Source organism: Cololabis saira, chromosome 22, assembly GCF_033807715.1.
Source record: "Cololabis saira isolate AMF1-May2022 chromosome 22, fColSai1.1, whole genome shotgun sequence".
NCBI lineage: Eukaryota > Metazoa > Chordata > Actinopteri > Beloniformes > Belonidae > Cololabis > Cololabis saira.
In genome coordinates, this window is record NC_084608.1 from 22,429,959 (window position 1) to 22,453,482 (window position 23,524).

At 40.4% G+C, this 23,524-nt stretch overlaps 1 protein-coding gene across 6 annotated transcripts in view; it reads right to left on the minus strand.

Annotated features, from left to right (window-relative positions):
* asap1b (ArfGAP with SH3 domain, ankyrin repeat and PH domain 1b) overlaps positions 1-22,657 on the minus strand; it is a 76,464-nt gene extending 53,807 nt beyond the window's left edge. For all 6 annotated transcript variants that reach the window (XM_061713916.1, XM_061713915.1, XM_061713914.1 and 3 more), the window contains exon 1: positions 21,985-22,657. In XM_061713916.1, the coding sequence (XP_061569900.1) occupies positions 21,985-22,110 (126 nt within the window). In that variant the 5' untranslated portion in view covers positions 22,111-22,657. The remainder of the gene's footprint in view (positions 1-21,984) is intronic.
* Positions 22,658-23,524: the final 867 nt, after the last annotated feature.

Sequence of the window (23,524 nt, forward strand, 5' to 3'; positions counted from 1 at the left end):
CTTTTGTGTCTACAATCACAGAATCATGTCCATTAATGCATCAAACACAGGTTCACCTCAGCCACCCCTTCTGTATTTCATGTATACCAGCAGCTGCAGGAGAACTGGTTGTGAGGTTTTCTGACATTTTTCTGATATTGTCCTTTTATCCCTTCGTCATTGTTCGCCTCGCCTACAGTACATGTTACATATCGGGTTGAGGTAGGGCTGTGCGCTTAAATCGGATTTATTAAATCACAATCGATGTTAAAAAAAGGGAAATCGGAAAATCGATTTTCCTTTTTTGCAGCTGGCTGCATTACAGACAGAGCCCGTCTAGTCATTTTGTTTGGTCAAGAAAATTGTAAATGTTGTCACTTTACTAAACGCACTTCATTCCCAATAGGGAAATTTGTTTGCTATTTTTCTTTAAAAATAAAGAAAAATAAACAATAAAATAAACAATTTATTCCATTGTCTTTTGTAGTTTTACCAAAAAAATCGAAATCGAAAATCGGGTTTTCAGAGGAAAAAAATTGGGATTTTATTTTTGTCCAAAATCGCCCAGCCCTAGGTTGAGGTCCTCAAACAGAAACTACGCTCAAGTCAAGGTTGTTCAGGATTCTCCTGGTTTGGTCTCTGAACTGGGGGACGATACAGACATCGTGTTCAAGAAGGGGATGAGCGGATGTTCCGCTGGGAGCAGCGCTCTGGTCTGCTGAGAGCAGCAGAATGAGTGTTACAGATACCAACGGGATCGACAAATTCGCCCATAAACCCGCAGACGCTGGAGTCATTACAAGAGAAGGTCAGCAGAGAAGCTGCTCTCCGTCATCTTCAGTCCATCCCTCCGCCTTCATGACTCACTGCAGAGAAAATGGACCTCATTCTTCGGATTCACTTAGCTCTTCGGTAAAGAACGGCTTAGGGAATCATTACTCCTTTGCAACAACTCGGAAGTGTGGCAGCTAAACAAACCTGCTCGGGTAGGACGTCGGAAATGGGAATCCAGTCAATTTTCAGAATAGACATCCGCTGCAGACCCAGTCATCACAAATTATATTATCAGATCAGAAAAATCAACTGATCAGAGCTTTTCTATAAAGCTCCTGATGAAAAAATTAAAATAAATCAATCACAGGCACAGTATGGATTGAGAGGTAAGATGCTTTGAGAGAAATTGGAAACTAAGGATTCAAGTATTAGCATTTGGCTTATACTGATTTGATGATGCATTCCATATTTAATATGAATATGTGGCTTTACCACATTAGTTATATAACAGAATCCCTGATGAGCTCAACTCCAACTGAATTACATTCATCGTGCAGACGAAAGTTGTATCAAATGTCTTGAGAACAAATACATATTCAAGGGTGATATCGAGCAGATTCCATAGAAGTGCAGTCTCTAGACATGTTGTGTTTTACTGCCGCAGATTAGATTCCCCCTGTAACAGCTGACGCACTCTATAACAAACCGTATTTCCTCTCCGACTGCCTTTCTGCAATGCGCCAAATCCCGCCTTGATCCCTCAGTTACAGTCAGAAAACCTGCGATCATGAAGAGGTGGCGGTGCTGATTAGGATGAGTACAAAACAGAGGCTGAGCGGGAGGGGGGGTGACCTTTGGGGCTCTCGTGTAGAGAGCAGCTGGCACTGCCTCTCAAGGGTTGCTCATAATCCATTTTGTCTGTGCGCTCATAATTAAAGATTCAGCCTCAGTGTGAAAAAAGCTCCAACATATTTAATTTCATTCATTCATTCCAAACCCAAAATGAATATCTTCACACTGCCCGACACTTTTTCTGTGTGAGATGTGGATAGATGGTTTGTTAAATCTGTTTTCTTCTCTGCTTTTCAGAGAGAGAGAGAGAGAGGGGGAAAAAAAAAAGACAAGTCACTGAAATAGCAGTCTCTTGGCACACACTCATTACAAACCCTTGGTAACAGGCAAGAATGCATCCAAAGTCTGCTTGTCCAAAAGGCCGACAACTATTGAATGCAGTGAAAAGATTGTTTTTATCTGGCAGCAACCAATAGCGAGCTCCCACTCAGCTCGGGGGAATTACCAAGTGTTACAAAGCCAAAACATCTGCGGTCGCTTGTCTCTCCACTCCTACGGGGAGGTTTGCATATAGAGGCTGTATGTTTAATGAAAGAATTTGGGACATTTCATGCAGGCAGCTTTCGATTCCACTGACAAAAATCTGTCCTTAAGACTTATTTGTGCGGTGAAAGTCAGCGTGTGAACGCTCCTAAAGGGGAGTCTGTCAGAGATGGAACTAAGGGGGTCAAGGGCAGATTTAAGGGACGTGAAGGGCGGCGGTCACACATGGTGCTACAGCAGGAGTGGTTTTTATAAACAGTGGGAGTACTTTAGTGAGGAAGAATGTGCCAGAAAATTCATAAAATGTCAAAACAGGAGACAGAAAACAGAACACCTCAGAAAAATCATGCTTATGAGAAAACTGCAGTCCAATACAAGTTGTAGGACAGAGCAGAACACCATATCTTCATCTAGTAGGAGCTTGCAAACTGGAAGGTATTATCGTAGTTATTAACTGTAACTCTGGACCAGGAGTTGATTCAATGCCTTGAATATATTGTGGATACAACTACCAGCAATAAAGTGTTTAAAGATGGACATTTTTGAGGTGTGACAATCTATCTATCAATCAGTCTTTTGTCCATATTTTAGGTTTTCTCATCAGAAAAAATGCTTCTTTAAAAAAATAAACAAATATATAAATCTTCTCAGTTGTGGCAAATGGGATGATTGCCTTTGGGGTTTGGACTGATCATCTGCAGACCAGACACGCATACCACTTAATTGATAACAAAAACTGTGGATTAAAGGCAGAACACTACTTCCCCACAAAGGGAAGGGAGAAAAATGGGAGTAAAACAGAGAACTATTTGTGCAAACAGAGAGGGGCAAAGAGTTGACACTTGCAGGTTCTTCGGTTTGTTAACTTTTTTTTCAGTCTTGTATTACTGTATGTTTTAATGTTAATGTTTTAAAACATTAACCAAAGTAATCTATTATATACTTTGTTAAATGTCTTGGTAAATGCAGCATTCCTTTATGACCAATGCTTTGGTAACAAATAGATAAAGGACCGGCCCTCCAACCAGCCAAGTGCGATTAAAGTTGCCAAAGATGTTAAGGATCCACATTCCTGGTCCCCACATACCACAAACAGTTCCATCCTGGGGGTCAGAGCTGCGGGGGGAAACGTGTGGCTGAAATGACTGGGCATGACTGACTGGAGGCTGTCTCAGCTTCACACTTCCTGCCCCCGGCCTTATCCTCCCCGAGCAGCCCTGCCGCTTCCCCTGCAGCCGTCCTTTGACAGGAAGCAGGAAGCGCCCAGGCTTGTCAGAGTCCTGTCCCGGGTCAGCGGCTCTTCGTCTAATGACACCATGTGCTCTTTGCTGAAAGCTTAAGAGCAAAAAAACAACATGTTTTCTGGCTGTCTTTTGTTGATTCGCTCTTTTGAACCGGTCTCCGCTCCTCCGTGACATTTGTCATCACTTTGGTGGACAAGCGGCGTGGTTGTCATGGAGATGTGATCCCACCGCCTTGTGCGTCAGCTCACCGTTCTGAAAGCAGACGTCCCTCTTGTTTGTCGGACGCTCTCTGGAACTCAGAGGCGCCACTTTGGCAGTTTTTACACTTCGAGGGAGCAGACAGGACACTAAAATGACCAGAATAGGAAAAATGCTAATTACTTCCGAGAAGAAGGAAAGGGCATAATTATCGGAGGACTTCCCCAGGATGCAGACACACAGTCAAAAAGCATCTGCAGTGGTATTTTAAAGCCACAGTCACAGACCAGATCAGCAGTTTTACATTCTTTTCCCCAACTTCATGCCTTTTTTGTTTGCTTTCTACTGTTAAAAAATGCATTTTAGTGTCTTTTCTGCCATAAATAAAATATGTGTTCAAATGCAAAAATGTAAGTGTCCTTTTATTTTAGCCCTTTAAAGGTCTCTTTGAAAGTAAAGCCACACATACCTTGACATAGTAAATCAAGATAGTCTGGCAAGTCGGATGGAGCCCCAGTGAAAATTAGGTCCTGTTGTCACTTCCTTCATATGCAAATTTCCCAATCCAAATATTCTGCTGCCGAATGATCCCAAACACTCCAATGTGTTATGAAACCCATTAGGCTGACTTGACACAGAGCTAAAATACCTGCAGTTGAACAAAGCGTCACATAAACACCAACATTTTGAGTTTAATGGGATGCTAAGCATGACACTGAACCCAATATCATATATCGGACCTAATGCCAACGAGCATCTGTGAAATTTGTGAAAATAAAAGATGTAGAAAAGGGGGAGTGTTCATCTTAAATGATCTTAAATGAGCTCAAACATGCAAGGCTGAACACCGGATGCCTCGTTAGATTGGCTACCGATAGCTTCACTGTGACTTTAGTCGGTGACAGTTTCTAGAGCAACCAATGCTGACAACCAATCAGTGCAGAGCCTACTTAACCATTGACCCTTTAAGTTTAGTTCCTGGATTAATTCATTCAGTTGGTATTCTTTATTTGACGTTAATTAAAATGATAACTGTTTACAGTGGTGTTGAATCCAGCCAAAGAAAAATTGTATTAGAACTGAGTTTAAAATAGCAGGTTAACAGATTCTGTCTTATGCCCCATCAGGATTAAAAATTTCTGGGGACCTGCGGTGATTTACAATAATCACGGAGGAGATCTGGGATTTTAATCTTGTCCGAATGCGTTTGTGATTCATAAATTAAAAATTCACCCACCCACATGTTTCACACTGAGTTGTACCCTAGTCATTTATTCTAAAATGAATATGTGAACAAAACAAAATTGGGATGGATGGATGGATGGATGGATGGATGGATGGATGGATGGATGGATGGAGGCACCTTCAGTCAATGTTTTTGTAAGATTTCAGATCATTCATAAATTATTCAAACAAATTTTACCCACACAAAGGACAATGCATGGGACACACTAAACCAGTGTTTCTCAGTTCCAGTTGCCCCCTGTCCTGCATGTTTCAGATGTTTCCTTGCACCAACACACCTGATTCTAATTAATAGTCCTTATTAGCTTGCCATCAAAGTCTGCACAACTCTGTTGATGACACAGCTACTTGTATCACGGTGTTGCAGCAGGGTAAAACAGGGAACAGGGGAAAAACAGACAGACAGTCTGAGCTTTAAACTTGAAATCCTTTCAATCAAGAGACTATTTGCACGCAGAGAGAAATAAGTGAATATTACAGCAATAAATTCAGCAGTGCTTGCTCTGCTTAAATGATTAAGTAACATAAGACAACTGTGTTTGTCTGTCTGCTGGTCGGGTCTATGTGGCATGACTCAAGCAGGAAGGGTGGGGAGCCATTTTCATTGGCAGGAAACAAATGCACATCCCTTTCTCTGGGCCGGCAGCTGGAGAGGCCTTCAGCTGTAGGAGAGGAATAGGAAAACTTTTCAAAAAACAGCTGAATTCAGATAACCCACGTCTTACACACACGTGTCACCAACTGCTGGTGGTTTTGGTTTTGGTTAAATGCTACAGTATATCAATGAACCACAGTCCCAATGTGGTCGTGTGTGATTAGATTAGCTCTCTTACAGATTGTTGACATTGATGAGGATCCTGAGTACAGATCATTGAAGGGTCCTGCTCTGAATGGACTCAATTACTCAACAGAAATCTGTGACACAGTTTAGCTGTTCATCATTTCACACAAATCCATATATAGCTGGGTGTTATACCGGATGACTTGTGTATCACTTCCTTTGAAACAGCAAAAATAGCATTTAGTGTTTTGCTTGCCACACTTGGCAGTCTTTAATTTCCATTAGATTGTCCAGCAATAATGCTCATTGATGTGTCGCCTTTGTGCACCCAGATCCCATTTGTGGCAGCCTCCCATTAGCACTTGAATGTCCCTGAAGGAAGCCACAATGACATTTCTAAAGCTTCTACTTTCAGCTGCTTCGCCATTGCTTCAAAGCATTCCATTGGCAAGAAAATAAAACCAAGTAAAATTGGCAATAATATGACATATTCAAAGTTTCCTTCAGTTAGTTATCTGAGGTCATGACAATTTCCACAATATGCTGTTTATGGTTTACAGCATGCAGGTTTGTTTTCTCTTTTAGTCTTGTGGGTTTTTTTTTGTTTTGTTTTTTTCTTGTTTTCAGATAATTTAAATCTACAAATGTCACGAGGAGACCATCTCTTGCTGCATCAGACAGGGATTATTCCACAGTGCTCTGCTACCATTAGTCCTGCTGTTTGCATCCTGTTTTACACTCTCGAGGAGAGAAATGAGCTGCTCAGCTGCGAGTCTGTCTGTACGCAGTGGACGAAGCCAACTTTCAGAGCTGCAAAAGATGCTGCACATCTCCAGGGACTCCGACCAGGAACTAACTCGCATGTGTGCAGCCAAGCTGTGTGCGGCGCAGTATTACATTTACACATCATTTGGCGGCTTCCCCCTGTTATGCTCGTTTCTCACTCAGCCTCCTGCTTGCGTTGACTGATGTGCATGCTTTCACAATCACGCCCACAGACAGCACTGCTGCACTGGGTTCACCTGGCATCTATCTGGATTGTCAGAAGTCATTATTGATGTGAAATTGCAGATTTTATTTTGGTTTATATCACTTAATCTGTTCATCAGGAGCTCAAAGTGAAATATTTAAATCAGTTATTGTGACGCATCAAGAGTTTACTATCATATAAGGTTAAAGAGAGAAGTCATAAAACCCCAAATTCAAAGCCTGCCAAGCAAAAGAGTTGGATACTTTTCCTCAAAAAGATTATAAAATTAACAAAAAAAAAGTATAGAATCAGTTATTTGGATAAAGTGACTGTGATATTCACTGTCTCGTATCATCATCACATAACTGAAAGGCTTTAGAGGCTTTCAACATCCAACTCAGAGGGAACAAAAAGAAGATTTTGATTTCCACAAACCTCAAAAACATGAAAAAAAAATAAAATAGAGCTGAACTAGACAAAAGAAGATGTGGCTCGAGATAACAAACCACTTGAGAAAACAGTACCAACATCTGAGCTAAAACTGAAAGATCACATTTAACTTCGAAACCAATTCCAAATAAGCAGCTGTTTCGTCGCTCTGACGTCCTTCCTTAACAAATTTTCCAAAAGGAAACAAAGTGTCTATTTTCAATTTATGAACTGAATAAGGCAGCTGCAATTATTCTCTAATATCTTTAATATGCACTACTTCCTCGAATGCAGTTGATGAATGGATTACCTAATTAAATAAGGTCTGGGACTTTTGGTCTAACATAATTGACTATGATAATGTTTTGGCATTTTCTGACATTTGAGATGATAACAGTTCATTGTTTGACGCTTTAAACGACTGCTGAGGTTTTTATGAGGTGTCCATAAAAACACTTCTAAGCAATCTCATTATTAAATGCTTCAACTGCTTAAACAGAGTCCAGACATCCCCTGTTATTGCATCCAAATTATATCAATTAAATGACTTTAAGAAATGCTGCCCTCAAAGAGATGGCCAAATCACCATGCTTGTCTACAATAACAGACAGTGTGAGCCAATTAAAACAAGCTCCAGTTGATAAGCCTCGCTATTAGACACATTTTTATTTTAATTCTGAGCCTCATAATAACATTCCTCCGCAACACACATACGCGAATCCTCGACCAAAGCTACAGGCTACATTCTGCATAGCAGCTGATAGCATTCCTTGAAGTCTTTCCAGCAAGAAGAGGTTCAGGGTTCACACTTTATGGCACTCCACTGGGCGAAACACAAGTTATTTCTAAACCACAGGTGTATCCCCTCTGACAGGCCATTGGGGTGTTCACACACTTCAGTAACTGAACATCTTGAGAAACAGAAACACGCCACCGCCATGATGTTCACAACAGCTTTGAAACGATAAGAGGGTAAGGAGGCATAGATGCCGTCATGGTCCAGAGAAGAAAGCAATGTCATCTTTTGACTACTAACAAGAAAAGTTCAACCTTCTTGGAGGCTTGAATGACCTCAGCAGGCCGGCCGGTCTGAGAAAGGTACCATCCAAACATATTGAAAATCTGTATCAGCTGTTTAGTTAACTGTGGCTGTGCTCACACACGGAAACACACACAAAACCATCGAAACTCGCAGACAGAGACGCACTGTTTACCCCTGAAGCTGCAGCAAGACAGCCAGCCATCATAGGACAACACTGTCTCCTGGCTCTGTGAACCAGTCCTCGAGGACAACAATGTTGCTACTGACATAACTGTAAAGAAACAGAGAGTCAGTAAGAGGATCTTTTGGTGCTTTAATTCAGGCACCAACAACAGAGGAGCCGATTAATTGGCTGGTGATCGGCATGGGCCTGCTGGTTCTGACCGGCTGATAACTCAGTTACAGGGCTGGACCCAGATACTTGGATATCTGGATCTTCGTTCATTAGGAAGGCTTTCAGTTTTCATAGATTGTCCAGATTGTAAATTTAGCAAACAGCTAGTTGGCGTGCTCTCAATCACTGATGGCTGTAACATACCCAGCAATAATTCTTCAGATTTTAACTGCACAGTGATGATCTCAACTGAGTGGCACATTTCAAAGAGAGTGACAGGTTGGCAAATAAACTCCTTCCCCAATGGCATACAAGTTAATTTCCATCTGGTCCACTTCTCATGCACACTTCTCGGCTGGTCTCGAGTTGCACACATTAATAACTTCGATACCAAGTGCCCACGCTCCGTCACACATGAGTGGACTTTCCTAATTCAGGGTTGCTGATGTGAGCTACACGCGTTTGGTATCACACATGTAGCCTTGGGCCGTGCAAGTTGTGGAAATTCTTCCATCAGTATTGGACTCTTTTGCCGTCTCACACAGTGTCCCAACCCACTCTCCTGAAAATAAAGTTTTCAATATTCATTTTAATCTACTGCTGAAGCTCCGAAGGCCATAAAATGGTATTCAGGACAGCCGTAGTCAGTTAGTGCATCATGATGACATCATGACACAGAATAGCCAAAGGAAAAAATAACCCCCAGGGGAAATATAACCAAAATATTTTATGACAAACTCAGTCCAACATTTATGAGATCACCCCACTGAAGAAGCCCAATGCTATGACACTAAGAAAGATTAAGAAGATAAAAATAAAGTCTGTAGAAGACGGAGCCAAAGCCATGTCATCTCTCCCTAGTTGGTTACATTTCTGTATTCAGAAAATACACCTATTAGAAATTCAGAATCTGACAAAATTGGTCAAGTCCTGTGACGAAATCAGGAAAGAAAAACTGCATTGCTCTCTGAACATCGAAGTAAAAACCAAAAAGGGACTTGTCTCCGAGTGCTGCACGACTTTAGGAAAACGTGATAAAAGTTGCAGCTGAAACCTGCGATGGTGATGTGACTTGCGATACAAGTATAAATATTTCAGTATTTGGAGTCAAAGTCTTTCTGCTTTGGAGCTAAAATTAAACGCACGACTTCTTTACCCATGTTTTCATCGTTCCACTCCTTCCCTTCCCTCATCCCAACGTTCACAACACTCGAATCTGGCATTTTTGGCAGTAAGGTTCTATCGGATAGGTCCCATATTTATTGACATTTAGAGCGTGAATACATGCAACTTGGGAAATAACTGATGACCATATATTGCTTGTTTTGCAATACTGATATTGCACATGTTCTGTGATGATATATTTTTTATTGTTCAGATCTACAGGACATGATAATAGTCTATCGGCGCCGACAAAGACAATTGTGTAACTAGCAAGGGTTGGCAGCTACAATTACAGAAGAGCATGTGAAAAGACATCTAGGCTGGACACATTAAAAGGATAAAACAAAAGCCATAATTGTAATCCCCAAACAAAGGGTCATTGGTTACTAGGTGCATCAGACATGACATGAGGAACTTTTAACACCATCCATCCATCCAGCTGCCGGCAGATCATCCTCATGAGCATTAACCCAGTGTTCCCCGCCCGAGGCCGGGGGAACAGAGAGGATCAGGACACCAGAGCCGGGTCTGGGCCCACGTTAATCCGCTGCCAGCTAATAGCCCTTGATGATATATGCAGTGCAGCTGTGGGAGGAAGGTAGGCCAACAGCTGGGATCCACCACCGATTATCAGATTTTAGCTGGAGACAGTAAACAAGCAACACAACACCGTCTCACCTCCTGCTGTGAGAGACAGAGGAGGCCTTAATCAAATGGATTGAAGCTTTGTAGAGGCAAATTTAAAGGAGCATTCCCTCATTTGGATGCTCTTTTATTGCAGTGTCATCCTGTGAGGTTCAGTGCTTTCCTGGAGTTTTTCTGATTATGAGTTGCAACTCTTCATAACTACGTATCCCCCTAGCCTTACATGTTTACTCTTTCCATAATTATGCGGACAAATTATCTTTCGTTAAATGAACTATTAACGAAAAACCCTTGCTAAGGACAAGAGAGTATCTAAGAAGTTAAACTCAGAGGGATCGCAATTTAATATGATACACAAAATGTTGAGTATGTTTAGCCGTAGCTTAATATGTTAACTTGGATTCCCTTGTTTTCACATGCATTTAAAAAAAAACAGTCTTTCCTGATATACATCCAATACCCCTCCTGTTCAAAGTCATCTCCACTGGTACAGAATGTACCGAACCAATTGCAGTCTTTCGCGATTGTTTCTACTCCCCTTAGGGCTGTGCGATTAATCGATTTTAAATCTAAATCGGATTTATTAATCAAGACGATGTTAAAAAAAGGAAAATCGGAAAATCGATTTTCCTTTTTTTGCAGCTGGCTGCATTACAAACAGAGCTCGTCTAGTCATCTTTGTTTGGACAAGAAAATTGTAAATGTTGTCACTTTACTAAACTCAAGGAGGATTTACAGTATCTTTCAATTGCACTTCATTCCCAATAGGGAAATGTGTTTGCTTTGCTTTGAAACAATTTATTCCATTGTCTTTTGTAGTTTTACCAAAAAAATCGAAATCGAAAATCGGGTTTTCAGAGAAATTTTTTTTTTTTATTTTTGTCCAAAATCACCCAGCCCTAACTCCCCTGCACATTATTTTGGATACTAGTCTGGCTGTCACGCTTCATTTCTCTGAACGGTCATCTGCCCATCCAACGGGCATCCAGAGGCCGTTTCTTCTGTGTCCGTTGGTACTGCTCCATGGACATGAAAAGTCAAATCCAGAGGAATCGGACAACTTCTTTTTTTATTGCAGAGGAAAAGAAACGGGATAGCTGGGGGAAGCTGCATTGTCACAGCCACAAAAGAGTTACCAGCCAGTATTCTTACAATGCCTGTATTTAACCCAGAGAACCGGCGAGGGTTGTGTCAGGCAGGGCAACTGACTTGAAACCTGTCTCAAATCAATCGACCCCTACGAGGGAAAAACCAAAGAGAAGTTGATTACTTTGTATTTAAGCTTCTCAAGACACAAAGCCATCTCTCTCTCTGAAATTTACTGCATAAGTAACTATTTAAAAAAAAATTATCTTGGGGAAAAACATAAAACGTTAAGTTTAGCTCTATAGTGCGCACTGTTAATTGCACTGTTCCAGATTTCTTTTTCAAGCATCAAAACAACTTGCAGAAAAAGTGAAGCATGTAATTCTAGGAACTGAAAGTGGAGCTGGATTAAAGTGTGTTCTCTCATGCCCTCAGCCTTTTGAAATACAACTTTCATGTTCTGGCTTTATGCCACCTAAAACTTGTGATGTGTCAGCACAAAAGTGTCACCTTGCAGCTACTATAGATAACATGCAAATGGCTCATTTAGAAACGTCAAGGGAACATTTTAAGTTAAGGAACTCCTCAAGTTGCCAATGTTGCACCCCCACTATTTAAAAAAGCATTTCAAAACAAAAGCTATATTGTGCATATTTCCAAATCCAAGAAACCATTTGAAATATTTCTCTAAAAACCATGTTGCGTTAACTTTGTTGACAGATTGAAAACCAGTCTGGGTCATTTTGGATCTCTGTTATACAGTATGTGAGTGCGGTTAGGAAACACCGTGTCATTACCTGCTTACTCAGCACTGCTACTAGGAATTAAGAAATGCCAACTTTACTGTGCAGCTTAACTGGAACAATATGACAATGGACCAAAAAGAAAAATGTTCCCGTTCTCCGTGTGATTCATTGGCTTGGGGACTCGAGGGACAGATGATGAATAAAAAGCCATAACTTCATTAATAATTGAATGTGACACAGCTGTGCCTCTCAGTGGTTAATGTTGCAGAATGGAGCCTTAAATAACTGGCTCTCAGATTTGTTATGTAAAGCCAAGTATGAAAGAAACTTGTACTGTCCTTTTGAATTATTCACCATTGTCCGCCTCCTTTGTGGTGGAAAGAAAATTAAAAGCAGTCCACTGAATATCCAAATATGGAGCCATACCAAATAAGAGCATGGAGGAAAAGCAAAAACAACTAACCATTCAGTACATTTATCTAAAATATCACATTTCAACCCATTACATACATCGATTTCTAATTCTGCGAATGTCTAATGCTTTATTAAGAGAAAAACACATGACGCCCACAAAATCCCTAGTAAATCACATGACGTTTTTGTAGTTTCTAAACCAATTATTGTCAATAAAAGCTGCCAACTCACCCTCTAAGCTAAATCACCAAATACATGAGAAGAAAGCAGGAATTATCTCCTATCTGTGCTACTATTGTTGCAGCCGACTCCCTGCTGGTGGACTGGATGTCACATGTGGCGAGGCTGAAGCCTCACATGACACTGTGTCATCGAGGATATGCCCCCCCAGGTGCTGCTGCATTTTCTGACAGGACTCCAGGCTGTTAGTCTATATCTTATTCTCTCCCATCTTTTAAACCAAAGGACACACAACAACTTTTTGCCAACACAAGAGCACAGCACATTTATTTCTGGGTATTTTATGGCGGTTTTATCGTAAACAACGGCAGATTAGTTGTTTGCATACAGTGCTTTTAGTTTCTTTTTTACCAAAGCAATGTGTGAATCGAGAAAGCGTTGTAATGTGGAAGGCATTTCCTATCTCTTTGAGACAAACTGTGGCTCGGGTGGGGGTTGAGGCTGTCCTTTGATAAGTAGAGGCAACTAGGGTTTTCCAACGCTGATATCGTATTTTAATGAGGTTCCACTTGAAGCTTTTTGCTCGCATCTTTCAAACACAGATATTCACCCTCATTCCTGCTCACAAGACCAGAAATGGGGGGAAGTTTTACTTTAAAGGCTGTTTTCAAATGCAGTTGTCTCACACACAAAAGAGAAACTTCACTGACCATTCTTCGCTCTAATCTAAAAGATACCATCACTGGAGGATTTTAAAACAATAATAAAAGATTAACGAGTAAAAAGAGGGAACGACCAAGCACCACCTTGTGTAAAGATGCAAATGTGTGAATAGTCTTGCACAACCAGTGCAATGTATGCAACAACTTGCAAGGTGAAAAAACAAAACCTGTGAGTGAGAAATGTAGATGAAGGGGGGAAATAAAGATGAGAGTTTAACTTCTGGTTGCATATTGGTTACTTTACAAGCTTAAGCCCTGAGGAAGAGGGTTTACCATTTCCAAATAAATGGTCTGCTGAGCTGGTCCGGGGTCTTTTTACTCCTAAACATCAAACATATTTGATAATATCCAGGTGGCCCTGATGAGTTGGGGAGTTGTAAACCACTGGAGCAGTGCAGTCCAAACACCAGCCCCAACCATGGTCTCTCCTCTGAATGCTGGGATAGACGGGTCAGCAGGCTTTTAGCCAGCGAGCCGTGCAGCCGATATTTGAACGCACACAGTTTAAATAAAAGGACGGCCTGAAAAATGTTTTTGAACCTCATCAGTTGGGATTGTCACTGAATATTATACACACACACACACACACACACACACACTAACTGGAAGGGCTTTGGGACCCTGTGACTGGTAACTAGAGTATCACCAATCAACCGCCCAGGGCCAGCAATTTAGGATTTTCAGCGTGTCTGGTCTGACCAGTAACTGCCAGGTCCACCTCACTTATTACGTAGATAGTAAATACATAATAGACATATTACCGATTTCATTTTGCGTACGTGTCACATGCACGTGCATGTGACAATTCAATGTCAAAGTGATGCATAACCATGTTCTTCATGGATGTTTAGATTATCCACTTGTAGGGCTGGGCGATTTTGGAAAAAAATAAAATCCCGATTTTTTTCTCTGAAAACCCGATTTTCGATTTCGATTTTTTTGGTAAAACTACAAAAGACAATGGAAAAAATTGTTTCAAATATTTTATCTTTATTTTTAAAGAAAAATAGCAAACAAATTTCCCTATTGGGAATGAAGTGCAACTGAAAGATCCTGTAAATCCTCCTTGAGTTTAGTAAAGTGAAAACATTTACAATTTTCTTGACCAAACTAGACGAGCTTTGTCTGTAATGCAGCCTGCTGCAAAAAAAATCGATTTTCCGATTTCCTTTTTTTAACATCGATTTTGATTAATAAATCCGATTTAGATTTAAAATCGATTAATCGCACAGCCCTATCCACTTGTATAACCTTAATACACAATCTTCATCAAAAACCTTGTTATTTTCATTGTGCAGCTTCAGAAAGTGATATTTTCTGTCACAAAGGGCGTTTTAAAAATGTCACCGAAAAACCGCGAGGAAGGAGAATGTGACTCAAAACAAGCAGCCAGGCGGGCTTACGATAACAGTCGACCTCCTGTGTGTCGAGGAATTAACGGAGTAGAAATAGTCCCTCTTCAACATCCTCCTATCCGCTACAGAGAAAAATAAACAAACTGTCTCTTTTTGACCGCCCCTTCCTCATCAACACATCATTTAAAAACCTTTTTCTGCCTCAATCTGTTGTTGGTGTTTCGCCACCTTTTATGACAGCATATCCCATCTCATTGTTCATTAAGCGCATATGATAGTAGAATAAGAAATATATTTCTACACACGCATGTGGACGGCAGACTTAACAGGAAACCTTTAAGAGATCGTATCAAATTTGTATTTAAATGTACCCCAGAGCTTTTTAGACAATGGTGGGAATGTCATACGAGACTTGCTTACAGAATGACGTCATGAGGCCATGACTTATTTATTCAATCTATACATGCAGTGGCTTGAAATAAAACCCCTCATTCCTTTTTTTATTTCCAAACACAAGATACCATATCAAAGTCCATTTCTCAGTCTTATAGTGCAGTGACTGAAAAGTATTGTGATACAAAAGTAAAAAAACATAACAGGTCGCTGCCCATTAGGTCAAGCCCGGTCGTGCTTGAATAGAGTGACTGTGATAAGTCAACATTTTACTGATCCAGCCCATGTGATGTGGCGCGAGAGGCATGTTCAAAGGCATGCCGATGCAATGAGGGTTTCCCTTGTATACTGCCGTGGCTCTATGTGGTTTAAGGAAAGCAAATCCTGTGGCGGAAAGTGCCATCTGTGGGGTAGAGGGACAGACAATGTCCCACCGCCCCCAACCCCACCCCACCCCGAGGGAAATACAACAGCCTGCTGCTCATATTAACTTACTTTAGAAATAATCGGAGAAAGCAGGAGAGCCTTAGAGCAACAACCTGCCACATTTTAAAATAAGCAGATGTCAGAGTTGGTGTTAAATAAAGAGACACAGACTGATCAGTGTTTTCTTTTTGTATTGACTCACATGGCACTGTATTAAGTTCACCTGGTTCACCTCGTAAGTAGCTGGTGTGGGCACTTTGATTAATATACTTGTTCTTTAGGTTTTGGAAGCAAAAGTAGTGATTGATTTTGTGACATCGGAGGATGCTTGTTGTCGGGAACATGCACATGACACATTACAGCTGCATGATTAAATCTTTGTTTTAAAACCTGATCTTGAGTCACACCAACACGCAAGGTCATTTCCGAATTGACAACAATTTTTCTCCATTTTATTTCAATAGCTGCACAGAGAAATGTTCCTATTTTTGTTCCTAGTTTCCTAGGAGTTTCTCAAATGCTTGTCAACATACCCAAGGGCTGCATTGTTGTTGCCTCATTCGCAACATTGAGACACGGACTCTCATATTTTAAAAAAAGGGAGCTGAATCAATAGATAAAAATAACTAGAAATGTGTAAATATTTTCCTCAATAATCAAGAGTTACTTCACTATGATAGTAAATACAAGCAGAATAGGAGATTATTAATATCATTGTACGGTAATTAATGTAATTGCAGTGGTTTAGTGGTTAGTACTGTTGCCTCACAGCAAGAAGGTTCCTGGTTTGACTCCCAGGCTGGGCAGGGTCTTCCTGTGTGGAGTTTGCATGTTCTGCTAGTGCTTGCATGAGTTTTCTCCAGGTACTCCGGAGACGGTCCAAAATCATGCATGATATGTTAATTAATGATTCTAAATCGCCCATAAGTGTGTGCGTGTGTGTATGAGTGTATATTGTTGTTTGTTTATATGTGGCCCTGCGATGGACTAGCGACCTGATTGGAAATGTGATATTACAATAAACATTTCAATTTATCAAAAAAATTATGTCAGAGAATCACAATCTCAATTCTAACCAAAAAATAAATAAAAATCGGGATTCTCCGTTTTTTCATAATCATGCAGCCCTATCACGCACCAAATGTCGACAAGGAGCAGGGGAAACAAGAGATGAACTGATTGCAATGTTCTTGGCTGATTCCGATAACTGATTTTTTATTTTTTTTTGTTAGTTTGACCTGCTGATGCCGATTTTGCTATTCCACTTTTTTTTTTTTTAGAACTCTAATCATCCAGTTTTTTTAATATGTAAAGCTGAAACTAAAATTGTTTATTTTTTACATCCTGGTATCAATTACTGGTGATCAATAACTCTGGCCAGAGTGGACTGTACACTCTCTTTAGTGTTGCTAAACCTTCTCTGAAGCTTCTCCAGCAACAACAACTGAAGACAAGAATGGATATTGTTCAAATTTCTTGGAAAATTGTGATATTTAATTCCACTTCAAATGTTGACTACTGTATATTATCATTTTGTACCATCGTCAGGTGAATTTATAAAATGTTTTTGCTCTTTATAAATTGGCTTCTTTTGAATTCCATATTAGGAAAGGCAAGTTTATTGTATAGCCCAAAGACAACTGCTTCAGTTTTGTTTTTTGTTCAACTGAAAAAAATGATGTCACATCCACTCATTGATTTGTTTTGTGCATCTACTCAACACTTGTATGGGCTCATTCTCACCTGGTGGAATTGTAATGTAAAGTTGTGTGTCATCTGTGTAGATATGGCAATTCATATTGCTGTTTGTTATTATCTGAGCTAGCAGAAGCATGTATATGTTAACTAGGAGGGGTCCTGGGATAGAACCTTGGGGAACACCAGATATAATTTGTATTGTTTCCAATGTAAAGTTACCTATTGACATAAAGTAGTCCCTGTCCTTTAAGTAAGACTCAAATCAGTCAGGTACTGTGCCAGAAAGTCTGACCCAATTCTTCAGTTGCTCTAATAATACCAGCACTGCAGTTCTTCCAGAGTCTGTATTTCACTGAACACCTTGACAAGGGTAGTCTCACTGTGTGGTGAACACAAAACCCCAATTAGAAGACATCAAAGCGATTGGTCAGAGTTGAGAAAGTATTTAACTGATTTGAGATGGGTTTGTAATTTTGCATTAGCAACTTGTCCAAGTTGTTCTTGGTCAAGAATGGTTTGATGACTGTTGTCTTCAGGATCTGGGGGAAAACACCTGACAAAGGGATGAGTGTACTGATATTAAAACATGCAACTTTGCATCAGAAATAAAAATATTTAAATACTGATTGAAATAACAGTTTTAGTCTCCATTACTAGATTTCACTTCAAATGAGGCGTTCTTGTACATGACAGTGCTGAGTGAGTGAGATGGAGATGTCAATTTCCCAGAGGGAACCTCCCAAAGGCATTAATAAAGTCGTCTGAATCTGAATCTAGACTAATACCACTTCAGATTAACTAATATGAAGCAATAAATGTATTTACATTGGTATACGAAGCGTTTTGATTGGTAGGCCGCTTCGCCAATGACTAGCCCTCATCACTTCCTCATTAGTTATATGTCATGCTATGAAACTTAACGAAGTAATCTGCAGTTTGTACTCACCAGACACCCAGCGTCGCTTAAATGCTGTGGTCATCTCTGATTTCACCACCAAAACCATATGTGAAATGTGAATATGCCGCTTTAACACTCACCAGCAGCTCCTTCACCGTGGATGGGATGATAGAGCTGCTGGCCATGGCTAACATTTATTGACGTAAGGTGGGTGAGTTCGGGTCGGTTTCTCATGCCTGTTTTCCCATTTACAATATGGCGCCCCGCATTACGAAAAAAGAGAAATGAAAAGTGCTCTTCGGGAATCCTATGGCATGACATTGGAGACCACCAGTCCAACAATATTTAAGTGGTCAGTAAAAATGTCCACGTTATCATGCTGGTCCTTCTACGACCTTTAAAATGTAAAAATGATGATTTCCTTATTTTTATGGTAGGGAAAGTGAGAATACAAGACTGTTGCTCAAACAGAACAATACATCTGAAAACATGAGCATCCCTTACGTAGTTCAGGATGTCCTTTTCTTTTACACATTGTGATGAAATCAAATTAATCAAACAATTCACTTATACTTTCAAAAAAGTTGGGACTAACTGACAACAATTATTATTCACAGGCATAATCCCCAGTATTAGACAAAGAAGTGAGCACTCCAAACTTCATGGCGAGAAAACTCGGACCGCCACGCTCAGTGTGCTTGCCAAATGCTCCCTGGGAAAATGCAGCGCAAACAACACCACAACAATAACTGCTTTGCACCAAAGATGACAGCAAAATAAAAGGCAGACACATCAGCCAGCTTCCGGTCTGCCACCCACACAGCAAACACACACACACACACACACACACGCACACACACACACACACACACACACACACACACACACGCACACACGCGCGCACACACACACACACCCCACATCTCCTTTGTTTCAAGCAGTCAAGACAGCAACACAAAAAGGTTATTTTTATAGCATTATCGCTCCATCTGGCCGCCTTTTGTTTTCCACATTTCTGCAATGATCCAAGCGTAAACAGCTTTGATTCAGAATAAATCTCTGAGGCGGAGACCAATGAGTCATGAACAGTTTCATGTCATTACTATGCACTGATCAATAGCTAGTGCTAAATTAAGATAATATGATGCAGCAAAAACTTCTTTCCCCTTTCCCAACACCTTCTGGTGTCCCAGTGGAAGCACACGGGGAACAGCAACGCTCTTCCACTCAGGTTACAGCATTAAATATTCACACCGTACCTTTGCATAATTTACCTTGTCAACATAGCGGTGAAATGACTAGGAGAAAACAGTTGCGAATGTTATAAATTTGACTACAAAAACTAAGTGCTCAGCAGAAACCCCGGACATTTTAAACAAACTTCACTTCAGGGGATGCAGTGCCAAAAGCACTTCTCTTCTCTGCAGGAGCTCTATTTTGTGCTCAATGCAAGTGAGTTGCTACATGTCTGAGCAAGAGTCAGAAGAGCACTGCTAATTTCATAAAACAGTAATCTGACAGTAATCTGACAGTATTTATGGCTTTAAGCGTGCTGTCTAAAGCCATGGGTGTATCCCTGTCTGAGTGACCCGGTGGGCTGATTTTCCTCACCGTAATGTTTCAGGCGCATCTTGCCTTCGTATAAACACTGAGGAGGATGTTGCTCACCGTTTGGTGCCAGTATAATAGTGCTCCTCATCATATGATCTCCTCAGAAATTCCAGAGAAGCTACCGAAGCCCAGCGCACATGGCGTCCCTCTCCAACAGATGTTTTTCGTTTGTGCTGCAGCGGTCTCTCAGATCACAGGCAGGGAGCCAGAATGGTGATTCATGATGCGAGCCATCTACTTGTTACAGTCAGCAGACACCAAGTGTGCTCCATGTTAAGTATAAACACCACCCTGACTTCGTTTTGGTAGATTTTCTATTGTAATGATATAATAAAGTTGTAAGGAACTGAAAATGGAAGTGATGAATAACACCCGACTATGTGTCTTTGTGATTATTTCAATGTCAAAGGGGAGACCGGGTAGGAATTTTCTCCCCTAACCGAACACTAGTCTCTTCATATTAATGTTTAGATGCCATTTAACACAATTATTTGTTCAAATTTACATCATCTTAGTCACCCTGGTGTCACACAAATGGAAAGATGGGTGTGAAAGTCAATATCCCCGATTTACATGACAGATTACACTAAATACTGCAAGCCTCGTTTCATATTTATGGAGCTAAATGAGCTACATGGGGGAAATAAGGTCATATTTTGGCATTAGCGTATAACGGTGAGGGTGTGCACTCTCCCGGTTTAATGCTCCATTCAGTCCATTTCAAGGGAAACACACATGCAAACACTTCACAACACACCCACCTGACCTGATTACATACCCACCTGTGATTATTTTCAGCCCCTCCTTTTGAATCATTGCATCTGTTTTAAATGCACTTAGGTCTACATGACTGACAGTGACTAAAAACAAAAAAAGAAAGTATTTTGGTCTCACAATAGGGCTGTTCGATTAATCGATTTTAAATCGTAATCGCGATTATGTAATTAGAACGATGTTAAAACATGAAAATCGTACAATCGATTTTTCCCTTTTTTTTATTTTTTTTTTTTATTTTTTTTTTTTACCTTGTCTGCACACATATTAATGATTGATACCATATTAATGATTGATGGAAATACCTCTCAATACCTGCGACAACTGCCCCATTGGAGAGGCTCTTTAGTGTAGGAGGGGGCGTTGTAACATGCCACCGGGCATCCCTCAAGCCAGATGCGGTAGACCGGCTCGTGTTCCTTGCAAAAAACTTGCAAATGTGAACAGCAAATGTAATGACTGACATTACACACCTCTACCTCCTTCATGGGTTGCATTATTATTTAGCATGCAAAGCCCCAGTTTAGTTTAATTAGAAAATGTCTTGTTTTATTTAATTGGAAATATAACTTACTGTATGTTTGCAAGTGCTGATTTGCTGATTTTTTTTTCAGAGATAAAACTTTATATTTTATTATATTTTTTTAAACTTTTTTTCAACTTATTTTACATAGTTTTGCACTTTATTCATTCATTTTTGGTTTAATAAGAGCAAAGTTTGCACTTAAAGCCCAATGGGGCAAATGTTCAATAAAAAAACAGCATATTTGAAATCATTTCTTTGCCTTTTGTCAATTCACAAAATAATCGTAATCGAAAATCGGATTTTGAGGGAAAAAAAATCGAGATCTTATTTTTGGGAAAAATCGAACAGCCCTAACACACACACACACACACACACACACACACACACACACACACACACACACACACACACACACACACACACACACACACACACACACACACACACACACACACACACACACACCTCCAAGCCTACCAGCTCACAAGAAGCTCTGAGTTATGTAATAGTGAACGCAGAGAGCTGCAGGCCTGAGTGCTCATCCCTCTATTCCCTGCACTCTTCCAACAAAGCCATCAAGTCCCTCCATTATTACTCTACATATTCAAAAAAAATCCCTGAGATAAGGCACAACAACAGAGTTCACCCTCACAAGCTCTGGCTCTGCATCATCAGTCTCCATGTTCACGTGAATTATGCTTTCATGCACCCGGTTTCAGGCTAAAAAGGGTGTGCAATCACAACAAAAAAATGCACTTTAACAGCAACAGGTGCAATTATTCGCTTCTGTAAGTGGTTAATGCGCAGCATAAAAAAAATGCATTTTGGGGCCCTCAAGGGGATGCTGAAATGCTTTTATCTTTGCATTGCATGTTGGCAAAGAAGCTGCATCTCAGTTGAGATCAAATATAATTTTTGATTTATGATCCCAATAGCAGCATTAATAATAATCATAACAATAATGTGTTTTTTGCTTTTCAAATCCATCCTAAGAGGAGTGAAAACACGGCCTTACCTCCTCCAGCACATTCACTGTATTCCTGCAGCTCTGCAGTCGGGTGGTGAAGCTGGACGTGGTCGGGGAATTGTAATCCTCTGTTGTTTCCGAGAGAAACTCGGACACCGATATTTGATCCGGCATCCTTTGACGGGGAAAATGCCCTCAGATGGTTGGCGACAAAAAATGCTCAGAAAGACAAAACCATGTAAGATGTGAAAATAAGACAGAAGGGTCTGGAAACGCCGTTTTTCCTCGCAAAAAAACTGGGTAAAAAAAAACTATCGGGATGATTAAGACGTGTCGTCTTCTCAAATGACTTCACTGTTCTCCACGGGAGGAGGGATCTAACTAAATTTCCAGAGGCTGTGTCTCCGCCGTGAAGGTTTTCCTTGAGAGGACGTCTACAAGCGACACATTTATAAATAGTGTCATTCCGTGACTGACTAAACCTTGGATGAAAAACCGCGCTGCAGAATAGCGGATGCCCTCATTATGCTCTGCAGATGTGCAATAAGCCGCTGTTTTACATTTATCATAGTCCAGGGTCTCCGGAGGTCTCCTGAAACTGCAGCCGGGTTTTATCTCCTCGTCTTCGACCGTTGTTCGTGAGGGATTTGTTGTTTTTTTTCTCACTAAACGCTGCAGCAGATACAGTCAGCACCACTCTCTCCTGCTCGGCCGCTCAACGCTGTGCGAAGGCGATGTCAAGTTAACGCGACCAACAAGGCGGAACTTCCGCTGGATATTTTCAATATAAAAGGCAGTAGGAACAATACAGTATCATGTAAAACGATCATATTCTACCATACCTGTCAAGTCTCCCGTTTTGGCCGGGAAATTACCGTATTTTACCCCTCTTTCCCGCCGTCCTCCAGTATTAGTATTTTCACCGTAAATTTCCAGTTTTATAATATAATAATTTTTAAACAGCAAACTGAATTGTCACTAGCCTCGCGAGAACTGCCACCTGCAGTACTCTGGGTGGCAGTTCTCGCGAGGTTAGTGGCGACAACTGGAGATGGAGAAAACTCGGAACAACAAATCAGAGATGGATGGATGAAACGAGAGAGAAGATATTTCTGACGAAAAAGAAGAAGACTTGGTGCAAATATATCTAAAAATTGGATTAAAGAGGAGATACAGAAACATGCGTCTGTGACATCAGTCAGTGAATGCCAGAGAGCCACATGAGTGAAAATGACAAATTAAAAGAAAATGTAAATGTTTCACTTGAAGACAATCTATAATAATAATAATAATAATAATAATAATAATAATAATAATAATAATAATAATAATAATAATAAACTTTATTTATATAGCACCTTTCCTGTCATAGAATGCAACTCAAAGTGCTTTACATGTCAAGAGAAGATAAAGAAAGAAAGCAAATAAAAACAAAGCAGCTTTAAGACAGTGAAAAAAACAATCTATGTGTATATAAACTGAAAATATTTAAAATAAATACATGTGCTTTAATCCACTTTTGTGTTTTCATTTATGCTCTATTATAGGAATTACATACATAGGAAGTCCACAGCATTCCAGTGTCAAC